The sequence below is a fragment of the Myotis brandtii genome, unplaced genomic scaffold, assembly GCF_000412655.1.
Source record: "Myotis brandtii unplaced genomic scaffold, ASM41265v1 scaffold111, whole genome shotgun sequence".
NCBI classification, from domain to species: Eukaryota; Metazoa; Chordata; class Mammalia; order Chiroptera; family Vespertilionidae; genus Myotis; species Myotis brandtii.
Genome location: NW_005353789.1, coordinates 5928066 through 5944428, shown reverse-complemented (window position 1 = coordinate 5944428; position 16363 = coordinate 5928066). Strand labels below are relative to the sequence as shown.

Genomic DNA, 16363 nt, shown 5'->3' with positions numbered 1-16363 from the left:
GCTGAAAGCAGGTATCTGGGGTTTATTTACCTTCTATAATTGAAACTTTGTTGCTTTGAGTGGAGCTCAAAGTTGGCGCGGCAGGCGGGAAGCTTGGCTTCCTCTATCATTGGGCAACCAAGCCTCCTGCTTGCTCCAGCTCCGTGGCTGCCGGCCGCCATCTTTGGTTGGGTTAATTTGCATACAGTCGCTCTGATTGGCTGGTGGGTGTGGCTTAAAGTGTAGTGAAGGTACGGTCAGTTTGCATGTTTGTCTTTTATTAGTGTAGATTGTGCACTAAACCAATGATGGCTGGGCAAGCAGGTGTCAGGTGTGGGTTAGTACGTGCATTAGGAAATACTTCATTTTTGGTAGTACTGATAGTTGAGTACATTTTGTATCCTTAGAAATTTGACTCATGCCCAACTGATAACTGGCATGGTTCAATAATAGTGCTCTCAGAAGAGCCCAAAGTCTCAGGCAAAGCAGCTCATCAAATAACAACATCAAAAAAAAAAAAATTAACTCCAGCTCTTAGAGTTTTTTATTTTCCAATTCATGATTGTCACTGTCTCCATTTATCCGCATACTAACCCTTCAAGGTCATTGAATCCCACTCTCCTACCAAGCCTTTTGGCTAACTGCAGACCCCATTCTTGATCACCAGCAGCACCAGCTTTTTAGCATTTGTATCCTAAATGCCTCCATCACCTCCATGGCCCAAGATGATCTGATGACTTGTCCCACCATCTGCTCTTCATTCACGAGGCTTTGGCCACGCTGTCCTGCTTCTTGCAAACCCCAAATTCACTCCCGTCTGAAGGCTTTAGCATTCATTGTGCCTTCTGTGTTAAATTATCTGCCCATAGCTCTTTGCGTGGTGGACCATTTCTTATCATTCACATCTTGGGCTCAAATGCAATCTCTCAAAGAGGCTGTCCCTAACCCAAAGCAGTACTCTTAATTACAACCCCACATTACCCAGTTTTATTTCCTTCAGAGCCCTGTAACTGCATTAAAATACCCTGTTTATTTGCTTACTTGCTTATTGCCCATCTTCCTACTCTGCCCACCCCACCTCCTTATAATGCTCATTGCTTAAAAGGTAAGAGCACAGACTTTGGGAACCTGTGTCTGCATTTAAATATCACCTCTGGTTCCCACTATTCTTGTGACTGGACAAGTTGCTTAATCTCCTATTTACCTAATTTTCTCATTAGTAGTCCTGTATCATATAAAGATCAAGTGCCTAGCATGGTGCTTAGTACTTAGTAGGCACTCAAATATTTTCGAATGAGTAATACTCTGATTCTGTTTAGTATTTGTGTGTGTGTGTGTCTAAGACTCCCCAACAAAACTATGGACTCCTTGAGATCATCTGTGACCTCCTAGAGCTCCAACAATAATTCATCAAGTAGAAGGCACATAGTAGGTGATCAGTGAATACTTCTTGAAATACCTGAACTGTTTTATTGTAGATTTCTCAGAAATATGCTTTGCATTCCTGAATCTCTCTATATTAGGACAAAAATCACTGAAGAAGGACATTGTGTCACTTGCTAGTTCCAGTTCCACCAGCCTACCCATCCCACGCAGTAAAGCTTCCTTGTCTGTGGTTGGGAATGCAACAAAAGGGCTTTGTTTGAATTACGCCCACACACAAAACTTAGTTTGCTCAAATTAAAAATTAAATTGTCTTCTGACTCATGATGTCACGTACTTTTAAAAAATATTTCTTTATCTTCGTACAGATCAAAGTGATCCCCAAATGTAAAAAGCATGCTGTGCTCTTCAGGAATGCTTATTAAATTATTTGCATCATTGAAAAAGTCTATAAACAGCTGTTTGAACTTTTTGGGTATCTCAAGATACATGAAGTATATTTTTAAAATGAGAGGCTATTTGAAAAGTACTTTGCTTTTTAATACATATTACATGTACTAGTACATGGTCTCCCTACCAGAATATAAATTCCCTAAGTTACAAAAGGAAATATAGTGAAAAACAAGTTTTCTTCCCCAGAGGCAGTCATTGTTTCTAGTTTCTCAAGTATTCTTACAGAAATATTCTTTTTTAAAAGTTGATTTTAGAGAGGAAGGGATAGAGAAGGAGGGAGGGAGGGAGAGAAGCATCGATATATTCCACTTATTTATGCATTCATTGGTTGATTCTTGAATATGCCCTGACCAGGAATTGAACCCTCAACCTTGGCATATCAGGATGATGTTCTAACCAACTGAGCTACCGGCCAGAGCCCAGAAATATTCTTTACATTAATAAACATATAGGTGATTATGTATGTTTTCCCCCACATACTTCGGGGTACTGAACACAAGTTCTGTACCTCATTGTTGTCATTTAACCATACATTTTAGAGATATTTCCATATCAGTATATAGAGAGCTATCCCACTTTTTTTAAAAAAATATATTTTATTGAGTTTTTACAGAGAGGAGGGGAGAGAGAGATAGAGAGTTAGAAACACCGATGTTGAGAGAGAAACATCGATCAGCTGCCTCCTGCACACTCCCTACTAGGAATGTGCCTGCAACCAAGGTACATGCCCTTCACCGGAATTGAACCTGGGCCCCTTGAGTCCGCAAGCTGACACTCTATCCACTGAGCCAAACCGGTTAGGGCTATCCCACTTTTTTAATAGTCACATAAATATCCCATATATGGATGTACCACACTGACTTAACTATCTGCAACTGATGAACATTTAGGTTGTTTTGCATTTGATAGACGTGTTATTAAAAAAACTTTTTTGTTTTGTTTTGTTAGGTTGTGCCAAACTGCTCTTTATTCAGTACCATTTATACTCCCCCTAGCAAGGCAGGAGAGTTGGGCTATATTTAGATCATCTTTTTCATTGTTTCTTTCATTTCATCACTTAACTGTACATTTGGAAGAGTCTTATAAAACAAAGATTTATCTCTGAAGCCTTTTCTCAACGTATGTTCTGTGGCCAAAAGAAAGGGTGTTGTTGTTTTTTGTTTTGTTGCGGGGGGGGGGGGGGGGTGTTAGGACTTTTTTATTTGTTTCAAAATCACTGTTCTTAATGAATTAAACCTGTGATGAAACCTGATACACCCCACCCCATCTTACCCCAAGGCAAACAGTTACCAACTTCCTAAGTTGGTTTTCTGTCTTGGCATTACACGTCTTGGGCACTTGTTTTATCTTTAGTAGGGACTATTTCTTTATGATTTATTATTTTCTACAGGAACTGCTTCATTTGTCCTCCCTACCAGAATGTAAGCTCCTTAAGGGCAGAAGCCGTATCTTAGTCGTTATTCTTTTAAATGTCTCTAATCAGTTTCACCTCTTCTAGTCCTCATTTACTTTGTCCCTTGAGCCCTAACCCACCATAGCATCCGCCTCACTTTCCTCTCTTCTCGGCTTCATCATGGAATAGAGGGCATTGGATGTGAAATCCCTTCCAGTGTCCTTCCTTCCGTGCTGTGAGCATCAGTGTCTTACCTGCTCCTTGCTTCTCATCTCAGTGGAACTGGCTTTAGTCCCACAGAAGATTATACCCTCTACCTCCCGTGCGTGCCAGCCCTTCCTCCTTCCTTCCTCATGAGCCTCAAGGAGTGTCATCCTCTCTTTGTCCTGTACCTTCAGCTGCGCATGTGTTCACTCTGTCTCATAAACTTGCTCATACCTCTCATTGTTTACAACCAAACATCTAGGACAAAACCTTTTCACTCCCCGGCCCCCTAGTCTTCTGGTCACCACCGTCTTTCCTTCAGAACCAGGTGTGTTTTTTAAATGGCTTTGCTGTCTCCATCTTCTCTTTCATTCACTTCTTAGCCCACATCAGGCGCTGCCCATCTTTCCAATGCAAAGGCTCACTAGTTGTCACATCCAGTGGACCTGCATGTACCTCATCGGACTCTCCTCTCCGTAGCAGCTGGAGATGTTGACAATTCCTCCTCCTTGTTCTCCCCGCTAGGAGTCTGTGAAACTCCCTTAACTCTTCCAGTTTACCTCCTACTTCTCTGGATATTCCTTTTGGGGATTTTTCCCCATTCCCCTTCCCCTAAATTGTCATAGTTCTCAGAGACCCATCCTTAAACTACTTCCTTTGTCTCCCTGTGCAATCTCCCCAAGACCTTGTGTTTTGTGACTCCTAAATTTCTATATGCAGCTCAGACTTCAGTCCTCAAGACCCTACTGCGTACTGTGCATCTCCACTGACCATCGAGAAGGCACTGACATTCGCATGCCCCAGAGTGAGCTGGTCAATATCCCCGCTCTATCTTCCTCCTCCCTCTCTCTACGCCCTCCCCTCCCCCCATCTAATAGCTCTTTATCTAGGTTAATATCATTCTAGAAGCATAAAGGCCATCCTTCCTCTTTGATTATACTCTCTTCTACATCACCTACATCCATGTGGTCACTAGGCTGGGTGGGCATTTTGCCTCCTCAGTGGCTTTGAGATCTGTTATCTTTTCAAGTTCATTGCCACTGCGTTGGTGCCCAGCCCTCATTATCTCACCCTGGCCAATATAATAGCTGCCAATCATGTCTCTCTCAAGTTTATCCTCCTTGTAATTGGCAATATCTTCCTGGAACTCAAATTTGAACATGCCCTCCCTGGCCAATGTTATCGGTGACTTCCATTTCCAGGGAATACTGTCCAAACCCTCTAAAGTAGGGGTGGGAATGTCCAGCCCTTGGGCCGTATAAGGCCCTCGAAATCATTTGGCCTGGCCCTGCCAAGGCACTAGGGGTGAGTTAATTAAATGTTTGACCAAACAAAGCAGGCTAATTTTAAGTTGATAACTTCATATGGCCCTCGAATGATGTTACAAATATCCAAATGGCCCTTGGCAGAAAATAGGTTCCTCACCCCTGCTCTAGAGGCATGTTAAGATCTGCCCCCTCCTACACCTCCTGCTGCTTGCTCTTCCCCTTAATCATCATCGCTTCTGCTGCGTGTACTGTGTGCCTGCACATTTCTATGCATTTGTCCTGCCATTTCCTCTACCTGGACCCCCCCCCCCCCCCCCCATCACCTTCCACCTGGAGAAATCTTGTGATTTGGTTAAAAGTGAGGCTTCTTGACCTAACCCCACAGTGTTAGTACCACCCCCTCTGTGTTCACTGAGCATCTTGCTCAGGCCTCTCTTACAGAACCAATCACATTGTGTTCCAGCAGTTTACTTGGTTACTGCTTCTCTTATCCTGTGAATTGTTTGGGTCTGATGGTACTTTATTATTCCGTGTATCCCCAGTGCCAGTAGAGTGACTGACATACAGAAAGTCTACATGTCATATAGATGTCCCCTGAATGAAAGGAAAGGAAACTGAGGTAACATCTGGGTAGCTTACATGTAAAAGAAAGCCTTGCTATTGTCTTCAAAGCACAAAGAAATTTTCTTCACTTGGCCTAGACCAGTGATGGCGAACCTTTTGAGCTCGGCGTGTCAGCATTTTGAAAAACCCTAACTTAACTCTGGTGCCATGTCACATATAGAAATTTTTTGATATTTGCAACCATAGTAAAACAAAGACTTATATTTTTGATATTTATCTTATATATTTAAATGCCATTTAACAAAGAAAAATCAACCAAAAAAATGAGTTCGCGTGCCACCTCTGACACGCGTGTCATAGGTTCGCCATCACTGGCCTAGAACTAGGTGAAACCGCTCCACTCGCCTTCCTTGTGCTGTGCACAGTCTCTCCTTACACTTCAGACTGATTTAGGACTTTCAGCAAAGGGCCTGATCCTCCTGAAGGAGCAGTAACACCTGATAACCAAGTCTGGGCACCTCTTCGCTTCTCTCCTTTGAGATTTCAGGCCAGAGGGCCTCTGGGGAACTGCTGGAGCTCAGCAAACGTTACCTCACCCTTCGTCTCCCCGACGGAAAAGGGATCTTCGTTCCGTAGTGCTTGTGGAACGTGTCAGGGCCTGTCCATTTCCCTTGGGAGGGAAGAGCTGCTCGGCCCCAGCCTTAGCTGTACGTGGACAGACCATTGGGGGATGACGCTGAAGAGCCCCCTCAGTGTCATCACGCTCAGGTGCGAGGCTGGTTCACTCTTCACCTGCGTCTGTCCGTCAGCTCCTCAAGGCCAGTTCCTAGTCGTAGGCCTGGCCGCCTGCTACAGAGAGGGTCCTGCTGACCACGGGGCGGGAAGGTGGCACTTTGTCCTTCCTCCTGTGTGTTTTGGACCCTTTGGACCCACATGAAATGTCACCAGGTGCCTCATGAAAAAGAGACATTATTTTTTCATTAAGTCCTGGGTTTTTCCCTGTGTAAATAACTAGTCACATTAATTGAGCATTTGAAGTCATCTGTAAATGGGTTTGAACCCTGATTCTGGGACTTGGGTCCTGTGATCTGGGCCAGAGAGGCTTGGAGCACCAAGAGGGATTTCAGACACTGGATGGAACTGGATGATAAAGCAGGAATCTAAGTCAGTGAGGAGCTGGGGTTCCAGGGAGGTGGCCGGCTTTGAGAAACTGGTTGAAGAACCTAGTTTCTGAGGAGCGGGCATCCAAGGGCTCACAGCAAGAATGCCAAACTGCTAAGACACGGAGCCGTTAACCCAGAGCTCCCCGAGTCCCCCCCCCGCCCGGAGAACAGGACTGATTCAGCTTCGGGGCAGTGCTGAACCTGAGGTCTGGGTTACCTGGGACCTGTTATGAGGATTACAGTTATGGGGGCAGGAGACAGAAAAAATTGTAATATATTGGCTTTCATTGTTGGTCTCTTGGTTTTGGATCCTAGTTCCTCTCTTTAGCTCAGCTACTTCCTTCAGTTCTTTCCTGGTTTCCAGGTGAGCAGGGTCTGTTCCCTCTTGGCCTGCGATCACCTCCCTGACGAGGTGTCACAGCCACTGCCCGGCAGCTCCCTGCCTCCCAAGCATGGCCAGGGTCCATCAGGCTGTGACCAGTGAGTCTCAGACCAGCCTCTGCCATCGTTACACATAGTTATTCATGATCTTCCTGGGGGCTCAGAGCTGGCTGGTTCACCTCCACCAATAGTCCCTGCCCATTCCCCTCTCTTCTCTTCACTCAGCTTCTTTCTCCCCTTTCAGTCCTACGTTGTAGATCTCTCTGATTGACTTCTTTCCGACTGACTTGTCACTCTAGTTGCTCTAGTCTTCATCAGCTCAATCATAATGAATGACTGAGGATAATTATTCTCAACATTTGTTGAGCTATTACTATAGGTCAAGTATATTATTTCATTTTTAATCTCACAAAAACCCCACTATAAATAGATTGTTACAATCTGACTTTTATTGATAAGGAAACTCAGAGTGGTTAAGACTATAGGCTCCTTCAATTCAATAAATATTTAGTGACTGACTGCTGAAAATCTTATGTGTCTATATCCCTTGTGTCACACAAAATAAGTTGCCTATCACCATAACCTTTCTTCAGAGAGTTGAAATATATGTAGTTTTTTGAAATCATTCTCTCTCTTGGCAAGTCCTTCAATGTCTTTCTTATGCATCTTAGATGTTACTTCTGATTAAAATGGGGTTAACCCAGCCTCTTTGATTAATGTCTTCATTTTTTAGAGGAACAAAGGCTTCTGGTGGAGAAGTGACTTTCACTGGGTCATGTGGCAGGCTAATAAGAAACTCAGGGTGAGCACCCACGTCTCCTAACACTGGGCTGGTGTTATTCCGATGTACTTAGCACGTGAAGTTTTATTGGCACCAGGGGAATGATTTCTCGTTTATATTACAGAAGTCAATTTATTTTTTCATAGGAAAGTAATATGTGGACATATAGCTTTACCTGCAACATATCAGAGTGGATTCCTGGATCTGCTAAGTGTTTCTAAACTGCAGAAAAATTCCCCTACACTCTTACATGTCAGAACTTTTCAGCGTGAAATAAATGCCTGCTCACTCACCTCACTTTTCTGCCAAAAATAAAGCACAGCCACTCTCCGGACCCTGACCTTCTATAGAAGTGCAATCCTCCTTCCAAATCCATTCTTCAGTGAGGGACACCCACTTTTTCCCGTTGGCTTCGTCCAGTCTTGGTGTTATAAGGGCAGGATGTTTAGAAGTTGAAGTCATTGACTTTCAAAATGAGAAGCTATTTTGGAGAGTGTCTTGTTGTTTATACTGTTTATGTAACTTGGAGCAGTGTTGCCACCAAGGTAGCCGCTGGTTTTATGTAGTTCTTACTAAGAAATTAACATAATAGCATTTAGCCAGCCTCAGGCTATATGACAGGACTTCAAAGTCCCCAGGAAGCGTTATCTTTGGGAGCTGGGAAAGAATTATTCCTCCTGTCTTTATGTATTGATAAGCCGAGGCCACCAAAGACCAAAGCAACTTTGTGTGCTTTAAATTAATATCACATAAAATGTTAACATGTATGAAATCTAGGTGAAGGTTATGTGGGAATTCTCTTTCCCTCAGCTTTACTGAGATACAGTTGATACACTGTGCAGATTTAAGATGTACGACGTGTTGATTCAATACATTTATAAATTGCAAAAATTATTACCACCATAGGGTTAACTACCACCTCTATCCCATACATAGTCACCATTTTTTTGTGTGTGGTGAGAACATTTAAGATCTCTCTTAGCAGCCTGCAAGTATTTGATACAATCTTATTAGTTATAATCACTTTCCTGTACATTTGATCCCCAGAACTTGTTAATTTTTTTTAAAAAAGATTTTGTATTTTTAGAGAGAAAGGAAGGGAGAAGGGGAGAGAGACATCCATTGGCCCCTACCAGGGATTAAGCTCACAACCTGGGCACGTGCCCTGGTCTGGAATTGAACCGGCAACCTTTTGGTGCACAGGACGATGTTCAACCAACTGAGCAACACTGGCCAGGGCAGAATTTGTTCATCTTTTAACTTGAAATATATCCCCTTTGACCAAAATTCCCCCAACACCTGGTAACCACCACTCTGAGATTGACTTTTTTAGATTTCACATATAAGTGATATCATACAGTATTTATCTTTCTCTGGTTTATTGCACTTAGCATAATGCCCTCTAGGTTCATTCAATTTATTGCAAATGGCAGGATTTTCTTCTTTCTCATGGCTGGATAGTAATCCATTGACTATATATAGTACCACTTTTTTTCTTAATCCATTCATTTGTTGATGGACACTTAGATTGCTTCCATGTCTTGGTTATCATGAATAATGCTGCAATGAACATGGGAGTACAGCTATCTCTATGAGATCCTGATTTCAATTTCCTTGGATATATACCCAGAAGTGGGTTGCTAGGTAGTTCTAACTTTAATTATCTGAAGAGCCTCCATACTATTCTCCCTAGTGCTGTTCTAATTTGCATTCTTATAAACAGTGCACTAGGGTTTACGTGGGAATTCTTCATACTAAGTTTACTACATTTTTATATTAGTTTGAAATTTTGTCAAAATGAAAATTAAAATATTAAAAAGCAGAGAATAACAATGGTAAGATAAATAAGCAGTAAAATCTACTTTCTGCTATTTATTTGATTTTTTTTAAATCTCTGAGGAAAAGGAGACCATTCTTTTTCCAAAAGCATAAATCACATTGGTGAAGAGACTCGTCTGAGAATGCCGCTGATATTGGGGGTCCCTTTCCTATGTCTCCCCAGGCGCAGTGAACCTGCAGGCCGACCACACTCTTGGCATTCAACAAAAATTGAGGAGAACCAACCCAATGCCAGCATGATGCAAATATCTCAGGGCACGATTGGCACTCCTTGGCCCCAAAGCTACCATTCCAGGTAAGTGGCCAAAGCTGAGACCCAGGGGTTTCTTTCCTTCAAATGTCCTGTTCCCCAGAAGAACATTTTTTTCTGCTTTGAGAACACTTTCTTCCATTTATCCTGAGTATTAAATCCATCTCCCCAATACCTTCCTCATCCTCTTAAAATTCCTAACCTGTGTACCACTCATCTTGATCTCCTTGGCCGGGGTGGTGTGAAGCAAGGACAGCATTATTTTGAGCTCTGGCTAGCTATTTGAGATATTTATTGGGTCTGTTGATTCTCAGACATTTCTCATTATACTAGAAATACTGACATTCTTCTTCCCTCACTTAATGTCCTTTCTGCTAAGTTAGGATTCCCCTGCATTTTTACAGACTTGGAACCCACACAGACTGGAATTCATCTTCTGATCCCAGGAAGCCAGGCTCTGGTGATTGAACACTTTTTGGAAGGGTTGGATAAGGGTAATAGTAGGGAGATTGGAGGGTCAAGAGAATATGGCTCCTACATAGACATGAGATGCAAGTTCTGATGTGGGGGAGTGGAGGATGGCTTCTGGAATGATTACTTAACTAATGATGCTGGCTATGCATTTGGCAAGGACAGGACTCAGAATCCTTAGCACTCATGTCTGGTCAAATGAAGAACCAAATCTTAGACCTAGTACTGGTGGACATGGCTCCCAGCATATTAGGGAAGGCTTCAGGCCGTAGGAAGAGGTAATTTCCTGGTTACCCTCCTTGTTTCCAACACCCACTTGCCCGAGTCTCTCCCGATAACCCTGATGGGATTCATTCTCTCCATCTGAGCCATCTGTGCTCAGAGAACAGAGCCCCACCCCCACAATGGTTTTGCTTGTTGGGCATGCAGGGTTGAAGGCCTTCAGAAGGTTAGATGTTTGGGGCTAACAGTGTGGAGGAGGGACAGCATAATGCAAAGTCAGACATAGGCTTAAATCTCAACTTCACCTACTGCATGAGCCTGAGCAAGTTGTGTAACATCTTTGATCTTGGTTTCCTCATCTATAAAATGAAATTTATACTGTATCTCTCAATGGACCATAGTGAAGATTAAACAAAATAACATGTAAAGCATTTAGTGTAGTTCCTGATGACAATTAGTTATAATAATTAGGCTGAAGACTTATCTGAGGCACAGTGAAACCTGGTGATGAACTTCAAAGTTAATGGCATAACCCAGCACGCACTTATAAAATGCAATTGTGTATTGACAGATTACCTTAAACAGTGGGCTCTTTGGAGCCTCCAAACCCCTAACTTTAAGAGGCCCCTGAATCTGAAATCACACTGCAACCTAAAAAACATGCCAGCCCAAGGGCAGAGATAAGACTACTGCAACCGGTGCTTAGAACAGCTGCTTACAGTGACTATGGAGCTCCAGGCGGCCTCGGGAGAATGGTGGAGTTGGCATCAGAAGTGCAATACTCTGAAGGCTGCGCTTCTCCATCTGTTTCCTCCTCCCCATCCCACCCTCCGGAGGGCTTTAGGCAGGTGGATCTGCCCTTACTGTATCTACCACCCTGCTTCCCCTGACACTTGACTGTCAACCCAAAAGCGCTGTGTGGGGTACAAAGGGAGAAAGGAAAGCTCAGATTACCACATTGTGACGGACGTGTGGATTCTCTGCTACCCCAGCACAGATCGTCCATGATTCGTGTCATTCCATGTCTCGGGCTTGCAGCTCTGGCAGAGGCTTCACCCCAACACTGAGTTCTGCTCAGAGGGTCGACAGTGGCCGCTGTCCTGGAGGAGCGCTCCAGGTGCCTTTCTGAGGAGCACAGTGGCATCTAGTGGTCTCGTGTGCTGAATCAATCTGTCGGCGTCCCTCTGACAGCCTTCCTTTAGTTCCAGAAACCCAATCTCAGTCCTAAGTTTATGCATCTGTTTCTCATTAAGAAGCAGGAGAATGAGGGAGCTCAAGGAAGGGGGAGAAGCAGGCGTGAGGAGAGAAGGAGGGAGAAATACAAAGAGATTGAAGACTTAACTGTCTGCAAACTGGCTTGGATTTCACTGAAATTGTATTTCTGCTGCTCTCTGTCAGACCTTTGTCACTGTCTTTTTGCTGTCCTACAGAAATCTCACACAGTGGTCCCAAAGTATTAAAGTACTTTAGAAGAGACCTTGAAAAGTCCAGCCCAGCTGGTGTGGCTCACTTGGTTGAGCGTGTCCCATACAGGAGGTCACCGGTTCGATTCCCGATCAGGGCACATGCCCAGGTTGCAAGCTCCATCCCCAGTAGGGGGTGTACAGAAGGCAGCCAATTGATGTCTCTCTCTGTTCAATGTTTCTATCTCTTCCTCTCCCTGAAATCAATAAAAACATTTTAAACGAGTCTCTTAGTCCAGTCCCCTCACAAGAGGATAAAATAACAGTATCAAAATACTCCAGTATCTGTCCATTGATTTGTTCATTCAAGCAAATACATACTGAGTACCCACTCTGTTTCAGCTGAAGGAGACATAAAAAGCCCCCCACCCTATAATACTTATTTGTTTCCCAAGATGGGTTCCATGGAATAATAACCCATTACATGCCCTTTGGAAAAAGTTTCTAGGGTCAAACAAGTTCAAAGAACACCGCTTAGTGTATTTTCCTTTCAGAACATTCCATGAACAATAGTTTATTGAAGACTCAGAAGCCTTGCAGTAAATAAAATTGTTTAACTTATTTAGCCCAGTATTTTCAAAACATATTTATTTGATCAGCTAAGGAATTAATCTTCGGTGAACACACTTTAGGAGATCTTTTCATACACTTGTCTTGTGCTTTTTGCTATGTTTTAAGTACTTAGAAAATACCTTTTTAGCACACAAAATAGAGAATGCAACATGGCAAGTATGATAAGTGCTATGAAGAAAATAAAGCAGAGTTACAGGGAGTAAGGAGAGAAGATGTGCTCTTTAGATAGTGAGTTCCAGATGTTCTCTGATGCAGAGACAAATAAAGGAAGGAGTGAGCCAGGTAAGGAGCGTTTTATGTGGTGGGGACAGTGAGTACAAAGGCCGTTGAGACCTGAGATGGGCTATATTTCACGGAGTTGAGTTAGTAAGGAAGCCATCATGCTGAAGTGCCGTGAGCAAGAAGGAAAGCAATAGAAAATGAGGTAGCCAGACCACAGTAAGAACTTTGACACATTCATCTTGAGGGTAAGGCTCTCTGTGTAGGACTGAAGACCTTCATTCCAGGTTCTTCTTACCCACTATTCAGAGTGCCACCTTGGCCCGGCTGGAGTGGCTCGGTGGTTGAGCATTATCCCATGAACCTGAAGGTTCCCAGTTTGATTCCCGGTCAGGACACAAGCTCAGGTGGCAGGTTTGATCCCAAGTAGGGTGCCTGCAGGAGGCAGCTGGTCAATGTTTTCCTCTCTCTCTAAAAACATAAAAACATTTTTTTTAAAGAAAAGTTACATTCTTAAGGTTAGTCGCTAAAAATATAGTTTTCTTTTCCTTAAATTCCAGCACCAGTTTTGACTCAGAATATGGTCCTTCTAGAGACTCTCGCCATATACTCTGGAGACAGTCCAGCCATTATGCATCATTACATATTCAACCAACCAAGACACCATATTTACTTACATGAGACCTAGAAATATAATAATAGCTCCGTGAACTTGAATAGTGCGTAAGTGCCTATTCATGTAAAAGTGGAAACTCTTAGGCAAGAGCTCCTAGTGATTTTCCCTTCTTTAGAGAATCGTGAGTCACAGACATTTGAACCATGGAGACTGCTGTTTGATTTTTGAACCACTTACTCCTTCCTGTATGCCCTCCCGCCCCCAACTTGCTGGGTAAAGAATATTCTAAGTTTATAATTAAAGCTAATTATAAGGAATTTTGTTTTGAGGCAGCTTTCTAGGGTGTGCAGTGCCAGGATTGAGAGTCATCTCCCCTCCCCCAGTGAGGCTCTGAAAACCACCTGGAGGAGGAGCTCACAAATGAGGTCTTACCTCCTGCGCGGATGAGAGGCTGAGCTCGGCCTTTGGGAGGTCACCCATAGGTGATGGGCTTCATGATTAAGCATCCCTCTCCTTCCCTGTCCCATCTGCTTTTTCTGACTCTAATTTCTCTCATTCAGCTGTGTGTTTAGCTTTCTCATCACAAACAAATAGTCTCCAGTACAATTGAGATTCCAGGAAGGTTGCCAGGGTGGAAGGCCTTCAATGCCATAAAAAGGAAAGATATTAACTAAAAACGTATACATGTATGCACAGTCTCCCTCACCCATTCACTTGCCTAGTCTCTAAGCATTTCCCCTTCTTCCCACAAATAGCCCCGAGACACAAAATTTCAGTGTCAGTCACTCTTCCTCCTCTTCCTCTCCTCTTTCCTCCCCACCTCTCTCATTTCTTGGCACACACCGTCATTTCCAGCACATGGCAAATCACGTGAGTGTGCCGCCTATGCCTGAAGGCTACATGGCTTCTTCCGTGCTCCCCGTTCCTCCCCTTGCAAGCCCGGGTGATTGATTAGAAGCACACACGGGTTACAGTGTTGGGCAATTACTCCTAGTAGCGGCGCACAGGGAGGCAGAAGGAGGCCAAATATGGCCCTTTTCACCCACCCTTCCAAAAACCAAACATCGTGCGCCAGAGTACATTTATAAGCTGCGTCCTGTGCCTGAACCCTAAGTGATAACAGCTCAGTGGTGCTGACTGCTTTGTCTTCCTTCCAGCTCCTCTACCAGTGACCTCTCCAACTATGACCATGCTTATCTGAGGCGGAGCCCTGACCAGTGCAGCTCCCAGGGGAGCATGGAGAGCCTGGAGCCCAGTGGGGGATACCCCGCCTGCCACCTTCTTTCCCCTGCCAAGTCCACCAGCAGCATCGACCAGCTCGGCCACCTCCATAACAAGAGAGACTCAGCTTACAGCTCCTTCTCCACCAGCTCCAGCATCCTAGAGTACCCACCCCCTGGCGTCCCGGGCCGGGAGCGGTCGGGCTCCATGGACACTTCTGCTCAAGGTGGCCTCCTAGACGGGATGAGGCAGGCAGACATTCGCTATGTCAAGACAGTCTATGACCCCCAGAGGGGCGTCTCCGCCGAGTACGAGGTGAACTCGTCAGCCCTGCTTCTCCCAGGGAGGGAGGCCCAAGCCTCAGCAGACAGTCAGGGCTATGACAAAGGGCATCACGTTCCTCGGGGCCGGAGAGGGCCGCCCCCCTCCTGGAGCCAGCAGGGTTCCAGTTCCTTGGAGACCGCCATTGACAACCTGCCTCCGAAAGTGGGCGCACCGCTGCCCCCCGCTCGGAGTGACAGTTACGCAGCCTTTCGGCACAGAGAGCGGCCCAGCTCTTGGTCTAGCCTTGACCAGAAACGGTTCTGCCGGCCTCAGGCAAACTCTGCGGGCGCCCTGAAATCTCCCTTCGTGGAGGAACAGCTGCATACGGTGCTGGAGAAGAGTCCAGAGAGCAGCCCCCCGGTGAAGCCCAAGCATCAGTATCCCCAGAAGGCCCAGCCTGGCCAACCTCTGCTGCCGACTGGCATCTACCCGGTACCATCCCTGGAGCCACACTTTGCCCAGGTGCCTCAGCCCTCCGCGAGTAGTAACGGCACGCTCTACCCTGCCCTGGCCAAGGAGAGTGGCTATCCGACTCCTCCGGGAGCCGGTGACAAGACAGCTACCCTTGATGAGAATGGAAACCAGAATGGATCTAGCAGACCTGCGTTTGCCTTCTGTCAACCCCGAGAGCATGAATCTCTGTCCCTAAGAGAGAGAACACCTGAAACTCCGGTCAAATGTGCCCCCCTCAAAGTGCATTTCCCTTCGGCGCCTGAAAATGTGAAGGACACCTCCCCCAAGAAGCGCCTCACGCCTCTCCAGGGCAGCAGCCCACATCCCAGCGAGACAAAGAGCCCCCACAGCAGCAGACCGGCTCCCACCTGCCACCGCTTCCAGCCCCCTCAGGCTCAGGCCTGGCAGGTGGGCGACGGCAAGAGGCCCTCCAGGCCCACCGAGTTTTGGGAGGGTGATTCCCAAGAAGACCACAATGCCAACCTCCAGCAGGGGCTGGAGCGAGAAGGCCCAAGCCAGAGCCCGTCTAGCAACTTCGGCAAGACCAAGTCGGCCTTCTCCTCTCTTCAGAACATTCCCGAGAGTCTAAGAAGGCAGAGCAGCCTGGAGGTAGGAGGCAGCCCCAAGGCAGAGGGCCCCGGAAGGAAAGTGGTTCCCGATCACCGGAGCCATCCGGACAGGCCGGTTTCCTGCCCACGGCCCGAGGGCAAAGCCAGCGCAGTGACTTCTGTTCCCCTTTCCGAGGCGAGGCCGGAGGAGCCGCCCTCCCCGCCCCACCCGTCCAGCCTGGGCCGGAGGCGGCTCAGCTCCAGCAGCACCTCCGCCCTGCCCGGCTTCCAGTACGGGCAGCCCCACTGCTCGGTGCTGGAGAAGGTCTCCAAGATCGAGCAGCGCGAGCAAGGGCGCCAGCGGCCCCCGAGCGTGGGCAGCTCCGTGAATGGCTGCACCTACCGGCCCAGCAGGATGGCCCCGGCTTCCAGGAACGACTTCCAGGAGACAAACGCCAATATCCGCTTTTCCGAGCCCACGGAACCCCTAGGCAACGGGGAGCACCCCTTCAAAAACGGGGACCCGAAGCTGGAAGACGTTTCCTGGCAGCCGTGTGGTCAGCAGGTGAAGAGGGGCGCCGAGGGCAGCCAGGGC

At 46.0% G+C, this 16363-nt stretch overlaps 1 protein-coding gene across 1 annotated transcript in view; it reads left to right on the top strand.

The window, feature by feature from the left end:
- SHROOM3 (shroom family member 3) overlaps nt 1–16363 on the top strand; it is a 238400-nt gene that overhangs the window by 184173 nt on the left and 37864 nt on the right. Inside the window, exons 5-6 of the mRNA XM_014544945.1 lie at nt 9572–9703; nt 14380–16361. Coding sequence (XP_014400431.1) covers nt 9572–9703; nt 14380–16361 — 2114 coding nt within the window. The remainder of the gene's footprint in view (nt 1–9571; nt 9704–14379; nt 16362–16363) is intronic.